Source organism: Montipora capricornis, chromosome 8, assembly GCF_036669925.1.
Source record: "Montipora capricornis isolate CH-2021 chromosome 8, ASM3666992v2, whole genome shotgun sequence".
NCBI classification, from domain to species: Eukaryota; Metazoa; Cnidaria; class Anthozoa; order Scleractinia; family Acroporidae; genus Montipora; species Montipora capricornis.
Genome location: NC_090890.1, coordinates 54,258,593 through 54,276,845, shown reverse-complemented (window position 1 = coordinate 54,276,845; position 18,253 = coordinate 54,258,593). Strand labels below are relative to the sequence as shown.

At 39.2% G+C, this 18,253-nt stretch overlaps 2 protein-coding genes and 1 long non-coding RNA gene across 5 annotated transcripts in view; 1 reads left to right on the top strand and 2 right to left on the bottom strand.

Moving 5' to 3' along the window:
• Positions 1 to 18,253, bottom strand: part of LOC138013558 (uncharacterized) — a 58,635-nt gene that overhangs the window by 960 nt on the left and 39,422 nt on the right. The window contains exons 1-3 of one of the 3 annotated variants that reach the window (XM_068860663.1): positions 3,551 to 3,668; positions 1,513 to 1,774; positions 13 to 160 (exon numbers count right to left, since the gene is read on the bottom strand). In XM_068860663.1, coding sequence (XP_068716764.1) covers positions 13 to 160; positions 1,513 to 1,774; positions 3,551 to 3,653 — 513 coding nt within the window. In that variant the 5' untranslated portion in view covers positions 3,654 to 3,668. Of the gene's footprint in view, positions 1 to 12; positions 161 to 1,512; positions 1,775 to 3,550; positions 3,669 to 18,253 lie in introns of those variants that run through there. The other 2 variants (XM_068860664.1, XM_068860662.1) reach the window with 2 other exon arrangements.
• Positions 3,849 to 18,253, top strand: part of LOC138013557 (uncharacterized) — a 31,474-nt gene continuing 17,069 nt past the window's right edge. Inside the window, exons 1-2 of the mRNA XM_068860661.1 lie at positions 3,849 to 3,943; positions 4,038 to 4,156. Of these exons, the coding sequence (XP_068716762.1) occupies positions 4,052 to 4,156 (105 nt within the window). The 5' untranslated portion in view covers positions 3,849 to 3,943; positions 4,038 to 4,051. The remainder of the gene's footprint in view (positions 3,944 to 4,037; positions 4,157 to 18,253) is intronic.
• Positions 12,343 to 18,253, bottom strand: part of LOC138059158 (uncharacterized) — a 12,612-nt gene continuing 6,701 nt past the window's right edge. Inside the window, exon 3 of the long non-coding RNA XR_011134168.1 lies at positions 12,343 to 12,700. This is a non-coding gene — a long non-coding RNA (uncharacterized lncRNA). The remainder of the gene's footprint in view (positions 12,701 to 18,253) is intronic.

Genomic DNA, 18,253 nt, shown 5'->3' with positions numbered 1-18,253 from the left:
TCCTTTGATTACCTGCAGATCCGTTACATCTGCCCATAAAGAGTTAAACCTCCGTCCGAGAATCGTGCGAACAAGGTCTTGAAACGAAGCTCGTTGTGACTGGAACTGAGTGGTGTTAAATGCACTGCAAGCGTCGTGGATTGCAGACTCACCAACACTACTGAAATTACCAATACATAATAAAGATGACGTCAAGCGCTTGCTAACATTGCTCTTGTTTATCAGTGAATGGACAGTAAAAACTTGCCCGAAAAGTGCATTCACCGTTCTCCAAATACAAACCCCTTTCTTGGAGATTCAGAACTTATTCTTTTCATTGCTTATGTCCGTAAGCCTCGAATTACACACTTCTTTAATTAAGACCCGTGGAATACACAGTCGAACCTCCCTTTGCGACCACCTCTCGTAAGCGACCAGTTTTCCAAACTACCGAACGTTTTCCTCTAATCGTGGTTGACCAACAGTGTAAATGTGTTTCGTGAGATGATGTTTTTTGCTGTTTGATTATCAAATCACTATTTTTGAAACCTTTCGTAAGCGACCGCGACCACTTGAGATCTGATCTTTTTCATTTGCTCGTTAAATTTCATCTTATGACTTACCAATGCACAATCGGGGAATCGTTTTACCACCTACTAGCTCAGGCAATGATCTAATCATAATATGGTCATGTCCCACTCCCGTTTCCTGGAGGGTTAAGACAACACCAACTTTACCAAGAAAACACTTAATTAATTAGCTATAATGAGACTTCTCCAAATCGCCGTCGTCAATTAACGAGGGGCAAACCATTATTGAAATATTACAAGTAACGTTACTTGACGTTTCGATGTGTCCAACATCATTATCAAGAATGAAAGTTCGTAAAGTGTCAAAATTCTCGTGGCATACCGACATATTTCTTGTTAAGTGTTTAACAAGCAACCGACCGTCCGAAACCATTGTAGATTTTGGCAATGACCCTAGATCTAGAGATTCCTTGGATACAGTAATTTTGGGATAGTCTAAATATCAACCAACCAACCAATCAATCAGTCAATCAATCAATCAATTAACCAATCAATTAATCAATCAAGTCTTTACTATTGATACAGAAATATTAGATAGATTTAGTTTTTCGTTTACGGCAGACGGCAAACGTGAAACTGAAATTTGCGTTTTGCCAAAAATCAAAGAAACTGGTCTGATTTTAGATCCTTTTTTGCCCGTTATCTACAAATGTCGAGCAGCTTCTAAAACGAGAGAGAAAAGTTAGAATAAAATAATTTTCATGCCTTTATGACAAGCAACAGCCTGCCGTTTGACGTTTCCCGTTTCACGGAAACGCGATGCTAAATTACCGCGTACAAACGCGCAAGAATTACAAAATATACCAGAAAAGGTCCAAAACAATCTAAAGCCTAAGGAAAAAAACTAAGGTGAAAAATGCATCCGAGAACCGCCATAAAGCCTATAAAAGAAAAATACTTAACCCTAGAAGGGTTAAAAAACCCGTAATGATTTTGCACTTACATCAACACTTTCAAGTAGTCCTCCTTATCCTTAAACTGGAGAATTATCTCTCGCAATTGAGCCGGTCTCGCGCGATACTGCAGATGTACGATTAGTTCGATTTCGATGCCTTCCTTGTTAAGACACTCGACATCAGCATAACTAATACTCTGGAAAACACTTGGAAAGATAATAAAGTGGTATCCAGGGGGGCCGGGGTGGAGACCCTCTCTCTTCACTTCGGTAGCAAGCTTCTTCTGGTGAATATTGTACGCTATCCCCACTGCAAAATAAAAAAAAGTTCGCAAATTCAACTCAGTTTTCAAATGTTACGTATTCATTGAAAGCCATCAGCTGGAGGTCCTGCAGAATAAAGGCTGCCCACCCACGTCGACTTCTCCGCAGCTAAGGCTCTTAACAAACTCGGGGTGCATTCCTTGGAAGTCTTCTTCTTATTTCTATTCGATTTTAGCAGTATCCCGGCAACTGAGTGGAATAGGGTTTTCCTAAAAAATGAGTATTCGGAAAACGGAAAGGTTAACAGCCTGTACCAGAGGTTTTTCTCGCCGCTTCGTGACTCGCTCTTTTCATGGCGAGAAAATAACCTCTGGAATCCTGGGTATGAATTCGAAGACGTCGACTCGAGCTTTTTGTTTGTTTCAATGTCACTTAAGCCGACGTCACGTCACTTGGAAAATTTTGTGAACTTTACAATTGATATCTTGATATCAGCAGGCAAGTCAAAAATTTAAAGAAAACGACAAAACTTTTGAAATTACAAGACATGTTTCGGCAGAAACTTCTGTCATCTTCAGTTGATTAATGTACAAAGCGTTGCGTTAAATTTATAAGTCGGAAAAAGTGCTAATTTTGCCAGTAACAACGGAATGTACATAAAACGTGACAATGTGAGAATTAAAAGGATAGTTTTAGATTTACGTGATGCAGTTGTTGATTAAGAGAAGGTTGTTCTCTTTGAATATGAAAAGCTTCTATTATCTTGAGTTGAAAAGTCGTAGAGGCGTGATCTAAAATATGGAAACACTCCCCTGAAGACAGGGCGCGACATTGTTCGGAATTCTGTAGGTGTTTGAAAATGTGACATGCCCTATCACTGAATAAGTGCTCACGCATTTTTCCACACGCGTGCGTGAGCACTTAATCAGTGATAGGGCCTCTCACGTTTTCAAACACCTACAGAATTCCGAACAATCTTTCCCGCCCCAATCACGTTGCGCTTTCCACTTCCAGAGTCAACTTTTGACCCTGGAGATTTCATTGGTCGATCGACAAACCGTTTTTTATGTAGGGATTGCCATTGGTTAAGTCGAGGGGGACGATCAAACCGGTTTTTCACTGGTGCAATACAACATTCCAAGTTTTTGGTATATTTCATTGAACAGTTTCGATTTTACTTTTTTGTTACGTGACAGTGACAACGATTTATTCACTCCACCGTGAGAATTTCCCAGTAGAGTGACCGGTAAACATTGCGCAAATGTTTGTATCACGTGGATAAAACCGGTTTACTCTGGAAGTCAATAAGCCAAATAAGTTGGTTTGCATGGAATTGAGGTTTTTAACGGCCTGTACCAGAGGTTTTTCTCGCCGCTTCGTGACTCGCTCTTTTCATAGCGAGAAAATAACCTCTGGAACCCAGGGTATCGAATTCATGGAAATTAGAAAATAGATACCGTTCGTTTGTTAAATATATTCAGTTAAATGAAGGACATGGGTGTAATAATTTCTCAAACATGAACATGCTGCGTTTGGCTTTTTCTACATCTGTTGCCGTGTACTATTATGAACAATATGCATGTTTCAAACTGCACTTACATATCGTGACACTCAGGATATAACAAAAAATGCAACTGTGAAACACAAACACGGCAGCCTGTTTTTACAATTTATGCTATGAAGGAAGTTTAGTTGAACCTCAGTTTTTGAAAAATAGGACTCAACCTAGATAAAAGTGAAGTATGCCGTTGGAAAATTCACAGCCATTTGCCCATCAATCATGCGCATGCAAAGTTGCTTCATCAGGTGTAAGGCAATTTACCTTCCTCTGTGCTAAGCTTCTTTAGAGATGTTCCTACCATTGCACCGATAAAGACAATTATGGCTGCCAAAACCAAACAGGCCGTTTTGTTACCACAACCCATCGTCCAATGTCAAGGGGAAACTAGCGACTAACAAAATACGAAAGTTTGAACTGTACTGAAAATGCGGTAACCTGACAACTCGCACGTCAACGCACAATTGCGTTCAAAATATTAATTTGCACGTATCATACATGTTTTTTAATTAGAAGCCTACGTAACCGCAAGGGAACTATTTAATGACAATCAATGAAATATCGCAGGTGCGTTGTACTATCAGATGATTGGCGATCTCATGAAATTTGTTAATTTCTTTTCTTTTTAGGGGTGCCTTTACGCAATCCACTCTCTTTGTGAGTTCAAAAATGCAAACTTAAAAAGACAGGGAAGTGATTATTATTGGTAGGTTTTGCTGACTTTAGGGGTACGTGCCTTGTTATTTTGCAGCAGTTGCAGTCAACATGGCAAAAGGAGCTCGAACTGTTGTCATCGCTATTATCGGAATTGCAGCTCTTCTTATCCTTATTTTGATACCAATGAGCTTCTCTGGTGTTGATTATTACGAGGTGAGGTAACACGAATCTATTTACAAGCACTGCCAAACGTTTTTATTCGACTTTGGAGTTTTCTTGAAGCATCTTTTATCCTGCAACGAAACTACAGTAATACTATTAAGTGATTAGGTTATCGAAGAAAAGTGGGATATGACTAAATCCCAACAAAGCCATCATTGCATTTTTACATTTTCTTTATTTTGGCAATTTGAGTTCACAAATGGTAAACCATAACCGAAATATTGCAGAATCGTGATTTCATGACACTTTGGTGCCGAGTGAGTTGCCTTGATAAACTTTGTCTCTACAATCTGAGTACACAAAGTCCAAGCCGGTCAGTTTTGCATCACTCTGACGGGATCCACAAACCAATTTTAAAATTATTATCCTTTACTATTTCAGACGAAGTAAGGTTAAAGGGAAAATGCGGTGGAAAAATCCTCGGGGCGCTATTTTCACTTGATCTGATTCGTTTCATTCGGCACGTGCCGTATCGCACACCGCCCCTATCAATTATAGACTTGCGATGATATGAGAGTTGTTGCTAATGATCATTTCGATTCAGAAAAAAAGTACATTGGAGAGCGTTCGAAATGGAGAGCTAAGAAATAGTAAAAAGGAACAAAAAAACAAAAACAATGGTGCAGTCATGACTGAGGTCATTGAAATTCGTTAAGAAAAAGATTGAGAACCGGACGCTAAACTTAATAATATCCCAAAAACATAAAGGTTAAATTAAAGGAGAAAAAATATCCGTACTCTTTCTGACTAAATCATAGGCAGAATTTTTTGAGTACTAGTAATGGTGATATTACTGTCAATACCGTGAGGCAATATCAGAATTTGTGTAACTTCAAATATTCTGTCCGTTGTGTTCCGCGTGACTGGCAATATTTCGTCAAAAGAAGGAATTATTTAAAATGCACAAGTGGAATGTGATTGTAGATGCGATATTAGAAAACTTCCTGTTACAAAGTTGTCTTTCATGTCATTTGTATTGGTCTAAAATTAGCCCAGCACGTCACTGTATGTTGTGTCTTTGAAGTTACGTAAACTTTTAGCGTCGACATGGCGTACAAGTGCGACTTCCAATTTTTCATGCCACTTGCTACGCATGCATTCTTTAACTGTCACGTTCTGTACTCATGCAGTGCATTTTAGGGTAAATCAACTAGACCCTCCGTGAGGGTACACTGTGTTGCCTGTGGTACGTGCACCGTTCCAAACAATTTTTTTCAAGGCCATTAAGAAGTCATACCAGAAGAGGCCCTTTGGCTCACAGGTCCTCACACGTTCGTACGACGAAACAGATCTGTCCTTGCGTAATATGTAGCTCTAACAGTGCACGATATTGTTTTGGTATTGTCTATCATTGTAGTGCCATGGTAGAAGTCTTGGGTAAATAGTCTGAGAAGACATGTGCTTACTAGCAAAGTACTGAACCCAGAAAGATTGAAGATTGAAAATAAATGGGAAGTGAGAAACATTGGCTTCTGGGCTGACATGTTGATAAAGTTCTTTTCACCACAAGTTTAAGCGTGCCCGCTGAGCATCTGACAGCTTTGTAATGCCGAAGTTCACTGAAGTCAATCCCTAGGGGTTCGGCGGGGTTAGTGTTTGGATGGGAGACCAAAACAATATACCCCTCATAAAACAGAAGCATCGGACTGAAAATACTATTAACGCTAACAAATGCGAACTCAGCAAGGTACAGATTTTGTTAGCTTGCCTTATGCAAAACCAAATATTGATGCAAAAGTAAATAACTACTGATAAACAGTTTTTAGAAAGAGCAGAAGGAAGTCTCCAGGACGGTCGATCGAGAATAACATATTTACGACATGAAAACAACATTAATTTTGAACCGTGAATATAAAATATAAAAAGTTACGATCAGCGACAAACATTTTGTGAGATTTTTGCAACGTTCAAATAAATCGCCAAATCGAAAGTGACATTGCCGGAATTCAGCGGGCGTCGTGATTAAGTTACCGTGGCATGTTTACTCGCCAAACAGTGCAGCATCTGTGTCAAATTATGGCAAGATACCGGGATTTTGTAAGTTTCTTTTTCTGTCAAGTGTTATAAAGTTTGACAATGAAATGAGCGAAGTCAAAACAAAGATCACAATCGCACAACTCTTGTTTATGCAAACTCAAAATTTACTCTCCAAGACGCGTTCGACGTTATTTATCACCAGGTAATTTCATCATTTTGGAAATGGCAGCTACTTTATTATTCATCTGCGTCACAATTTTTCACTGATTTTGGGGCTCATTTTGTTGAAACTCAAGCACGCTTCCAACAGGCCTGTGAACCCTTCCTGCTTACAGAGCAATACTAAAAAACGTCTCCCATATCACATTTCAACCTTAAGCTCGGAAATTCAATACACAACATGATATTATAATTCACAAAGGCAGAAAATACCACAGAATCCTTTTCCAGCGAAAAATTTATTGAAACAAACAACATATTTGCTCTTAGAGGCGAGAACCTCTTCCTATTTCATTGCGTGCGTGAAGGCAAGAAACTCAATCGAGTCAAATTACCATGTACTTCAGGTAAATACAGCTCACTTTGATTTCGGCTAGACGGGCGATAGATTGTTGTCGAAGTCGGTCGGTTTCAAGATTCCACCGCCTGTATATCCAATTGACCTGCCATTCAGGGTTTATTTTGTTCAAAGATCCACTAAAACGCCATTCGCGTTACATGACTTTCGACGCCATTGCCGGTTAAGTTAATCGTTCTACTGTGTCCACCAGAGAAATTTACGCATTTCCCACTACCCTCTCGATCCTAAGAAAATACGCACAGGCTCTATGCACAAAGCTACCACTTAGCAGGGGAGTGACAGGCAAGACTTTTCCCGACACAGAAAATAAAAAAACCACGAAATCAACGCAGACCTCGACTGGTTTGCCATAGGCAACCCAGTAAAAATGTGCGCAGAAGGCTCTATGCCCAAAGACACCACTTACCACGGGAGTGACAGGCACGACTTTTACCGACACGGAAAATAAAAATAAAACGGAAAAATCTTTCAAATTTCTGACTGGAATTTCCATACGGCAACCCAGTAACAAGATGAAAGTTGCCAATCATTTATTGACTCTTTATTCTCGACATTCACAACAACAGATACCGATGCGTCTTTCTCAAATTGGCCACAGTCATTGAAAGCATTCAGAATAGCTTCATTCAAGCACAAAACGCTACACCAACCATGGTAAACGAGATGCTTCTGTGAAGCATACACTGGGTTGCCTGTGGTACGTGCTACAGAAAATCAGAAGGCACTGAATTGTGTGGTATTGAAATACAGCATTCCAGTCTCTGAAGAACAACAAATAAAGGAGAAGCGAGAAACATTGGCTTCTGGGCTGACATGTTGATAATTTTCAAGTTCCCTCACAACTTCTGTTTACCACAAGTGTGCCCTCTGAGCATCTGACAGCTTTCTAATACTAAAGTTCACTGAAGTTAAGCCCTGCCGGGCGGGGTTAGTGTTTGGATGGGAGACCACGACAACATTTCCCTCATAAAACAGAAGCATCGGACCGAAAATACTATTAACTCTAACAAATGCGAACTCAGCAAGGTACAGATCTTGTTAGCTTGCTTTATGCAAAACAAATATTGATGAAAAAGCAAATAACTATTGATACACAGTTTTCAGAAAGAGCAGAAGGAAGTTTCCTGAACGGTCGATCGAGAATAAAATATTTACAACATCAAAACAACATTAATTTTGAACCGTGAATATAGAATATATAAAGTTACGATCAGCGACAAACATTTTGGGAGATTTTTGCTACGTTCAAGTAAATTGCAAAATCGAAAGTGACATGGCCGGAATTCAGCGGGCGCCGTGATTAAGTTACCGCGGCATGTTTACTCGCCAAACAGTGAAGCATCTGTGTCAAATGATGGCAAGATACCGGGTTTTTGTAAGTTTCTTTTTCAGTCAAGTGTTATAAAGTTTGACAATGAAATGAGCGAAGTCAAAAGAAAGATCACAATCGCCCAACTCTTGTTTATGCAAAGTCAAAATTTACTCTCCAAGACGCGTACGACGTTATTTATCACCAGGTAATTCCATCATTTTGGAAATAGCAGCTACTTTATCATTCATCTGCGTCACAAGTTTCCACTGATTTTGGGGCTCATTTTGTTGAAACTCAAGCACGCTTCCAACACGCCTGTGAACCCTTCCTGCTTACAGAGCAATACTAAAAAACTTCTCCCATATCACATTTCAACCTTAAGCTCGAAAATTCAATACACAACATGATATTATAATTCACAAAGGCAGAAAATACCACAGAATCCTTTTCCAGCGAAAAAATTATTGAAACTAACAACATATTTGCTCTTAGAGGCGAAAACCTCTTCCTATTTCATTGCGTGCGTGAAGACAAGAAACTCAATCGTGTCAAATTACCATGTACTTCAGGTAAATACAGCTCACTTTGATTTCGTCTCGACGGGCGATAGATTGTTGTCGAAGTCCAGTACTCGTCGCTTTTGAGCTTCCTGCCTAGTTTATCCAACTGACTTTCCATTATTGAGCTCCATAAGGGTATATTTTGTTTAAGGATCCACTAAAACGCCATTCGCGTTACATGACTTTCGACGCCATTGCAGGCTAAGTAATGATTCTACTGTGTCCACCAGAGAAATCTACGCAGTTCCACTACCCTCTCGATCCTAAGAACATACGCGTAGAAGGCTCTATGCACAAAGACACCACTTACCAGGGGAGTGACAGGCAAGACTTTTACCGACACGGAAAAAAAAAAAAACTAAAAAAAGAAAACAAACAAACTAAACGAAGGCCTCGACTGGTTTGCCATAGGCAACCCAGTAAACATGCTAACAACAACACTAGTGACGATCATTGCACACGATACAAATAATTGCACAAGAAATAGCGTTACAGCTCCAAATACAAATGAATTCAATAATAGCAGAAAACAAAAAGGTATGATAATACAAATAGACAGAAAATTCACCTTTTTCAGAAATTTAACTAAATGCATTCGGCTAGGCGTACATCTCTGCGACTCGATACCGCTAGCACTAACTTTGACATCAGGAACTTTCTTCTCTAGGCAACTTTCACAGTTCTATGCTTCTCTCGTTTGGCATTTGGTTTCAATGCAGTTCATATCAGTATAGTTCATATCATGATTTTGACATATTTGTTCATTTAGTACACATTTGTTCTCAATATAGCTTTCTTTCAGTTTGCTGACCAACCCGGGCCAAAACAATCGCTCAACCACATCTTTTACTGTGGGTCTACCGCAAACGGCGTGTGCATAAGTGAGTAGTTTCAGCGTTCCGAAGAAGAACCTTAATACAACAAAAAGCAATATGGTCACAAACGACATACTGTCATGGGCTTCACACACAACTTGATCGCGGTAAAGAATGATATTTGGTATGATCACTCAATCATGTGATTGTGCCGGTCAACAAGACATTATAAAACTTATTATACTTAGGATCGAAATTCTCCAATCACAATTAGCTATTTTAACAACCTGTTTCCTCAGAAGGACGTCTGTGAAGCTGTCCAATCAAAACATGACAACTTCGATCCTCTTAGTGGTATAAATTCACAGAAAAATAAAAGCTCGTTTTTTTTGCCTTCGTTTATTTCAGGAGGGCTTGGTTGAACTCTGTCTATCGTTAGAATCTTAGAATTGGTCTCGACTCCTGTCTCGTGTTGCTATCGCACACCCACTAAAATTCGCGTATTCTTGTTCGTTTTATTCCTACTCGTATAGAACCAAACAGCTACCTCCTAAATGTCGAGGCCAGTAAATGATCACACAAACGAAGCCAATGGCGAGAAATAATATTTCAAGTGAATAGCTTAAAATAAAATTTGTGCGAAATCTCTCTCTTTAAGAAAGTTAAAGAAATATTGTTGCTTTCTAAAGTTAACAATAACTTCATTGCATTTTACGCTACAGTGACTATACTAAAATCTTTTTCTGACCTTAAAAACAATCGCTTGCTGTAATCATTTGCCAGAAAGATCACGGCTACAAATGCCTGTCATCTTAATGCGCATTAAATTTCAACTCACGAATGCAAATTAGTTAAGCTCGAATATTACACAGCACAATGAATCACAACGGTTGAAACATCTCACAAAAACCTTTCCAGCGTGAAATTTATTGAAATTAACAACATATTTGCTATTGGAGACAAACAAAACCCTTTCTATTCCAATAGCGTGCGTGCAATCAAGAAACAATCCGTGTCACAAACCATACGATATGCAAATGATTAAATTTCTCAGTTCAAGATTAAACTCTTTCCTAAAGAACCTTTTCCGAAGCACAAAATAGACAACTAGCTTTCTTTCCAATAATTCTTCACTGTTACATTTTCAGTTATTTTTTTACCTGAAAACTATACAGCTTGACTACAAATTAAATGCAAATTGCCAGACAAATGAGATGCCACTTCGGTAAACACTGTGATACATTCAAGATGTTCGATACCTTTTACACCCATACTGAATTTCCCACTTACTGTCAGTGTTCTACATACCAGCACAGTTTATAAAATATGATTAGAAACAACGCACACTTTCTCATATCCGACTGCAACTGTTGTCGAAGACCATTCCTTTTAAGATTCCAGATATTTATTTTCCCCGCATGTTTCATAACTCCAATTGACGTTCCATTCTTCATCTCATAAAGGTATATTTTTTCCACTAAACAGCCATTCAGGAGTAGCCAACGAGAAAAATTTATAAAGTGATTGGATATCGCCTCCAGTAATATTTTAACAGTCACTAATTGTTTTTTGGTTGATTATTAACTTCTGCGGCAAAATTATATCCGCTCCCCAAAGCCAGCTAGAGCTAGAATTTAAAATACAATTTCCAGCCAGGATCTTTACTTTAAGAGCAATTCCCAGCCAGGATATTTACCAAAAAAGCATTTCCCCAGCCAGGAATGTCTCTTTCTCCCCTTTTTTGCCAGCCAAAAAAAAAAACTAACATTTAGCCAGCCAGGAAAATAAACTGAGCCATTTTATCCAGGTGATACAAAAAAAATAACTCAACGAAAGCTTGGTGGTGTTTGAGCCATTTTCTTTGCTTATGACTTCGGTGTACATTAACGCGGGATAAAAATAACATTTCTACTCTCTTACTGGTCTGTGGAAAATATAAATCGTCATTACTTCAATCCAAATGAGAGCAAAGTTGTGAGATCGGAAAAAATAAATTTAGAGTTGGTTTACTTGATTTGAACGCAAACTTAAGACTGACACCAGGACCCACAAACAACCACGTTTCCAGGGTTCCAAACACTGGTAACGAGATTGGATTCATCAAGAGAATGTCTGGAGAGCACATTCGCCAAACGTTTAACGCGTACTTACTCTTCTTCTGCCCCACCTCCCCTCCAAAAGCTCATAATTCTGAACTTTATCTAAAATTACGCGTTCTGCTATCATTAGAAAGCAACGAAAATTTCGATGAACATTGTACACAACTCACTATCCAGTACAGACAAAATCAAGTGACCGCAAGGCGCATTCCAGTATCCAAAACAATGATATTATTTAAGCCGATACAGAAATGAAATAGAACAAAAGCATTGTCTATCCAGCGCCAATCAGATACCTCGAAGACACCCTCCCAGTCGCTGTGGAAACTCCACGCCAAGAACGCAAAGTCTATTAATTATAATATATAAATAAAATTTGGTTTATAGGAAATCATATACCGAAAAAGCACGGAACGTCTATCCTTCATGATGAAGAACCATAAGTGATGCAGATGGAAACAAATGCCAGAAAGACACAGGCTATCGTTCATGATGAACTAAGAACAACTATGCGGTGCTTACGGACTCAAATGCCAAGAATGTCACAGATGTCACAGTCTTTCCTTGAAGATGAAGAATTATGCGGTGCATAAGAAATGAAATCGTGGGAAATCACAGTTTACACTTGAGTGATGAAAAACCAATATTCGGTGCGAAAGAAATCAAATAGGGAAAAGGTACAGTCTTTACTCAATGATGAAAACCAATTACGCGGTGCAGAAAAAATCAAATGCCGGGAAGGCTGTCATTGACGATAATGAACAGTTTTGCAATGCTGACCAAATGAAATGACAAGAGGGCACAGTCTATCCTCGACGGTGAATAACAGTTCTGCGATGCAGACGGAACCTAATTGCGAAAAGGCAGAGTCTTTCCTAGCGACCAGAAACAATTATGCGGTGCTGAAGATATCACATGTTAGGAAAGCACAGTCTACAGATAATGATGAAGAATAGTTATGCGGTGCAGCAGAAAGCAAATGCCGGGAAGTCATGTTCATGGTCTACGAATCCTTGACGATGAAAAATATTTATGGTGTGCTGTAGATATCATTTCCCGGGAAAGCACACCCTATAGAAAAAAGAACTTTACGGTCAATCGCCGGGATACCTGTCACTTTCCTTTTCTGCATACCGACTCCTCTTCATATTCAGATGAGGATCCATGTAGCCTTTGTTATGGCTTTTCATATCTAAAAATACAACCGTAGATTACTACATTATTATAACTGCATAATTATTACTCGCCAACTTGGATTTACTATCTATGCAGCCAAACTCTAGGCCGTAATCGCTCAAAAGTCACAATCGCTGCAAAATCCTTCAAAAGATAAAAGAAAACTGTTCACAGCAATCACCGCAAAAGCTTTGCTAAACCTCTAAAGACAAAAACTCCTTTTTTATGTCCAACCCCACACTTAAATCTTACATAACCGAAGGGCAATCGCTGCGAAAGCTTTACAATGTAAAGACAATTTCAGCAAAAGTCCTTTTTTAAGTCCAACTAAACCACGCAAAATCTTACATTAACGGGAAGCAATCGCTGCGAAAGCTTTACAGGATAAAAGACAACTGTTCACAGCAAAAGCCATAACTGGCAATCACCGCAAAAGCTTTGCTAAACCTGTAAAGACAATTTCAGCAAAAGTCCTTTTTTAAGTCCAACTCCACACATCTTACATAACCGGGAAGCAATTGCTGCGAAAGCTTTACAGGATAAAAGACAACTGTTCACAGCAAAAGCCATAACTGGCAATCACCGCAAAAGCTTTGCTAAACCTGTAAAGACAATTTCAGCAAAAGTCCTTTTTTAAGTCCAACTCCACCACGTAAAATCTTACATAACCGGGAAGCAATTGCTGCGAAAGCTTTACAGGATAAAAGACAACTGTTCACAGCAAAAGCCATAACTGGCAATCACCGCAAAAGCTTTGCTAAACCTGTAAAGACAATTTCAGCAAAAGTCCTTTTTTAAGTCCAACTCCACCACGTAAAATCTTACATAACCGGGAAGCAATCGCTGCGAAAGCTTTACAGGATAAAAGACAACTGTTCACAGCAAAAGCCATAACTGGAAATCACCGCAAAAGCTTTGCTAAACCTGTAAAGACAATTTCAGCAAAAGTCCTTTTTTAAGTCCAACTCCACCACGTAAAATCTTACATAACCGGGAAGCAATCGCTGCGAAAGCTTTACAGGATAAAAGACAACTGTTCACAGCAAAAGCCATAACTGGCAATCACCGCAAAAGCTTTGCTAAACCTGTAAAGACAATTTCAGCAAAAGTTCTTTTTTAAGTCCAACTCCACACATCTTACATAGCCCGGAAGCAATTGCTGCGAAAGCTTTACAGGATAAAAGACAGCTGTTCACCGCAAAAGCCATAACTGGCAATCACCGCAAAAGCTTTGCTAAACCTGTAAAGACAATTTCAGCAAAAGTCCTTTTTTAAGTCCAACTCCACCACGTAAAATCTTACATAACCGGGAAGCAATCGCTGCGAAAGCTTTACAGGATAAAAGACAACTGTTCACAGCAAAAGTCATAACTGGCAATCACCGCAAAAGCTTTGCTAAACCTGTAAAGACAATTTCAGCAAAAGTCCTATTTTATGTCAAAATCCACCAAGTAAATTCTTTAATTACCGGGAAGCAATCGCTGCGAAAGCTTTACAGGATAAAAGACAACTGTTCACAGCAAAAGCCATAACTGGCAATCACCGCAAAAGCTTTGCTAAACCTGTAAAGACAATTTCAGCAAAAGTCCTTTTTTAAGTCCAACTCCACACATCTTACATAACCGGGAAGCAATTGCTGCAAAAGCTTTACAGGATAAAAGACAACTGTTCACAGCAAAAGCCATAACTGGCAATCACCGCAAAAGCTTTGCTAAACCTGTAAAGACAATTTCAGCAAAAGTCCTTTTTTAAGTCCAACTCCACCACGTAAAATCTTACATAACCGGGAAGCAATTGCTGCGAAAGCTTTACAGGATAAAAGACAACTGTTCACAGCAAAAGCCATAACTGGCAATCACCGCAAAAGCTTTGCTAAACCTGTAAAGACAATTTCAGCAAAAGTCCTTTTTTAAGTCCAACTCCACCACGTAAAATCTTACATAACCGGGAAGCAATCGCTGCGAAAGCTTTACAGGATAAAAGACAACTGTTCACAGCAAAAGCCATAACTGGCAATCACCGCAAAAGCTTTGCTAAACCTGTAAAGACAATTTCAGCAAAAGTCCTTTTTTAAGTCCAACTCCACCACGTAAAATCTTACATAACCGGGAAGCAATCGCTGCGAAAGCTTTACAGGATAAAAGACAACTGTTCACAGCAAAAGCCATAACTGGCAATCACCGCAAAAGCTTTGCTAAACCTGTAAAGACAATTTCAGCAAAAGTACTTTTTTTAGTCCAACTCCACACATCTTACATAGCCCGGAAGCAATTGCTGCGAAAGCTTTACAGGATAAAAGACAGCTGTTCACGGCAAAAGCCATAACTGGCAATCACCGCAAAAGCTTTGCTAAACCTGTAAAGACAATTTCAGCAAAAGTCCTTTTTTAAGTCCAACTCCACCACGTAAAATCTTGCATAACCGGGAAGCAATCGCTGCGAAAGCTTTACAGGATAAAAGACAACTGTTCACAGCAAAAGTCATAACTGGCAATCACCGCAAAAGCTTTGCTAAACCTGTAAAGACAATTTCAGCAAAAGTCCTTTTTTAAGTCCAACTCCACCACGTAAAATCTTACATAACCGGGAAGCAATTGCTGCGAAAGCTTTACAGGATAAAAGACAACTGTTCACAGCAAAAGCCATAACTGGCAATCACCGCAAAAGCTTTGCTAAACCTGTAAAGACAATTTCAGCAAAAGTCCTTTTTTAAGTCCAACTCCACCACGTAAAATCTTACATAACCGGGAAGCAATCGCTGCGAAAGCTTTACAGGATAAAAGACAACTGTTCACAGCAAAAGCCATAACTGGCAATCACCGCAAAAGCTTTGCTAAACCTGTAAAGACAATTTCAGCAAAAGTCCTTTTTTAAGTCCAACTCCACCACGTAAAATCTTACATAACCGGGAAGCAATCGCTGCGAAAGCTTTACAGGATAAAAGACAACTGTTCACAGCAAAAGCCATAACTGGCAATCACCGCAAAAGCTTTGCTAAACCTGTAAAGACAATTTCAGCAAAAGTCCTTTTTTAAGTCCAACTCCACCACGTAAAATCTTACATAACCGGGAAGCAATCGCTGCGAAAGCTTTACAGGATAAAAGACAACTGTTCACAGCAAAAGCCATAACTGGCAATCACCGCAAAAGCTTTGCTAAACCTGTAAAGACAATTTCAGCAAAAGTCCTTTTTTAAGTCCAACTCCACCACGTAAAATCTTACATAACCGGGAAGCAATTGCTGCGAAAGCTTTACAGGATAAAAGACAACTGTTCACAGCAAAAGCCATAACTGGCAATCACCGCAAAAGCTTTGCTAAACCTGTAAAGACAATTTCAGCAAAAGTCCTTTTTTAAGTCCAACTCCACCACGTAAAATCTTACATAACCGGGAAGCAATCGCTGCGAAAGCTTTACAGGATAAAAGACAACTGTTCACAGCAAAAGCCATAACTGGCAATCACCGCAAAAGCTTTGCTAAACCTGTAAAGACAATTTCAGCAAAAGTCCTTTTTTAAGTCCAACTCCACCACGTAAAATCTTACATAACCGGGAAGCAATCGCTGCGAAAGCTTTACAGGATAAAAGACAACTGTTCACAGCAAAAGCCATAACTGGCAATCACCGCAAAAGCTTTGCTAAACCTGTAAAGACAATTTCAGCAAAAGTCCTGTTTTAAGTCCAACTCCACACATCTTACATAACCGGGAAGCAATTGCTGCGAAAGCTTTACAGGATAAAAGACAGCTGTTCACGGCAAAAGCCATAACTGGCAATCACCGCAAAAGCTTTGCTAAACCTGTAAAGACAATTTCAGCAAAAGTCCTTTTTTAAGTCCAACTCCACCACGTAAAATCTTACATAACCGGGAAGCAATCGCTGCGAAAGCTTTACAGGATAAAAGACAACTGTTCACAGCAAAAGTCATAACTGGCAATCACCGCAAAAGCTTTGCTAAACCTGTAAAGACAATTACAGAGAAAGTACTTTATTTTAGCCCCACTCCACAAATCTTACATAACCGGGAAGCAATTGCTGCGAAAGCTTTACAGGATAAAAGACAACTGTTCACAGCAAAAGCCATAACTGGCAATCACCGCAAAAGCTTTGCTAAACCTGTAAAGACAATTTCAGCAAAAGTCCTTTTTTAAGTCCAACTCCACCACGTAAAATCTTACATAACCGGGAAGCAATCGCTGCGAAAGCTTTACAGGATAAAAGACAACTGTTCACAGCAAAAGCCATAACTGGCAATCACCGCAAAAGCTTTGCTAAACCTGTAAAGACAATTTCAGCAAAAGTCCTTTTTTAAGTCCAACTCCACCACGTAAAATCTTACATAACCGGGAAGCAATCGCTGCGAAAGCTTTACAGGATAAAAGACAACTGTTCACAGCAAAAGCCATAACTGGCAATCACCGCAAAAGCTTTGCTAAACCTGTAAAGACAATTTCAGCAAAAGTCCTTTTTTAAGTCCAACTCCACCACGTAAAATCTTACATAACCGGGAAGCAATCGCTGCGAAAGCTTTACAGGATAAAAGACAACTGTTCACAGCAAAAGCCATAACTGGCAATCACCGCAAAAGCTTTGCTAAACCTGTAAAGACAATTTCAGCAAAAGTCCTTTTTTAAGTCCAACTCCACACATCTTACATAACCGGGAAGCAATTGCTGCGAAAGCTTTACAGGATAAAAGACAACTGTTCACAGCAAAAGCCATAACTGGCAATCACCGCAAAAGCTTTGCTAAACATGTAAAGTCAATTTCAGCAAAAGTGTTTTTTCCACTCCAACCTTGAGACCCCGGTAATGTATTTGAATAGGGCGTTTCACAAACAGTTGTAAAATTAAGAAAACTGTCATTACCAAATAGATAATACTGTTAATGTCCAAAAATACAAAAAACCCTGTAACTTCTGCAAGGTAAAGGTAACCGTGTTGGATGGAGCTCTTCAAACAGGAAACGAGCAAAGATTCCGTACTGCAAAATAAGAAGTCTATGATAACAGATTAATTTCTCATTATTAATGAGCTGTGTTTGAAATGTAAGTGTCTAGTAACGCTTTTCAGTTTTAAGGCATAAATTTAATATTTTTTAATGAAAATTGGAGTCACTGGCTCTGCTCGCACTACACAAAATTTTGTTTGTTTTGCAACAAAAAAACTGTTAACAGAAAGGGCCATTTCTGATGTGAACGATTTTCTTGACCAAACCTCAAGGGTTCCTTCGAGAATATTTAAAGGCCTAAAAATGCTTTGTCTGGAGACAAAATCCTTTGTCGATGGTCGAGGTTTTAACTTGATAGTGTTATCCATCTGTCTTTGCTACCTTTACATTTACAAGCTCTGGACAATTTCATTTCGTTCGTGCTTAGGTGCAATTGACATATTTGTCTGCCGAATAAAAAGCAAATTTCACGCTAGAAAGAATTTTCAGCTAGTAAATATTACACACTAGTGAAAACACAGCCTTTAAGAGAGAATGTCCCCGAAGACCGCGTGGAATGACAAAAATGTGGCACATGTTTGAAAAATTGAGTTCGTTCATCTTTCCCCCAGAGATACTCC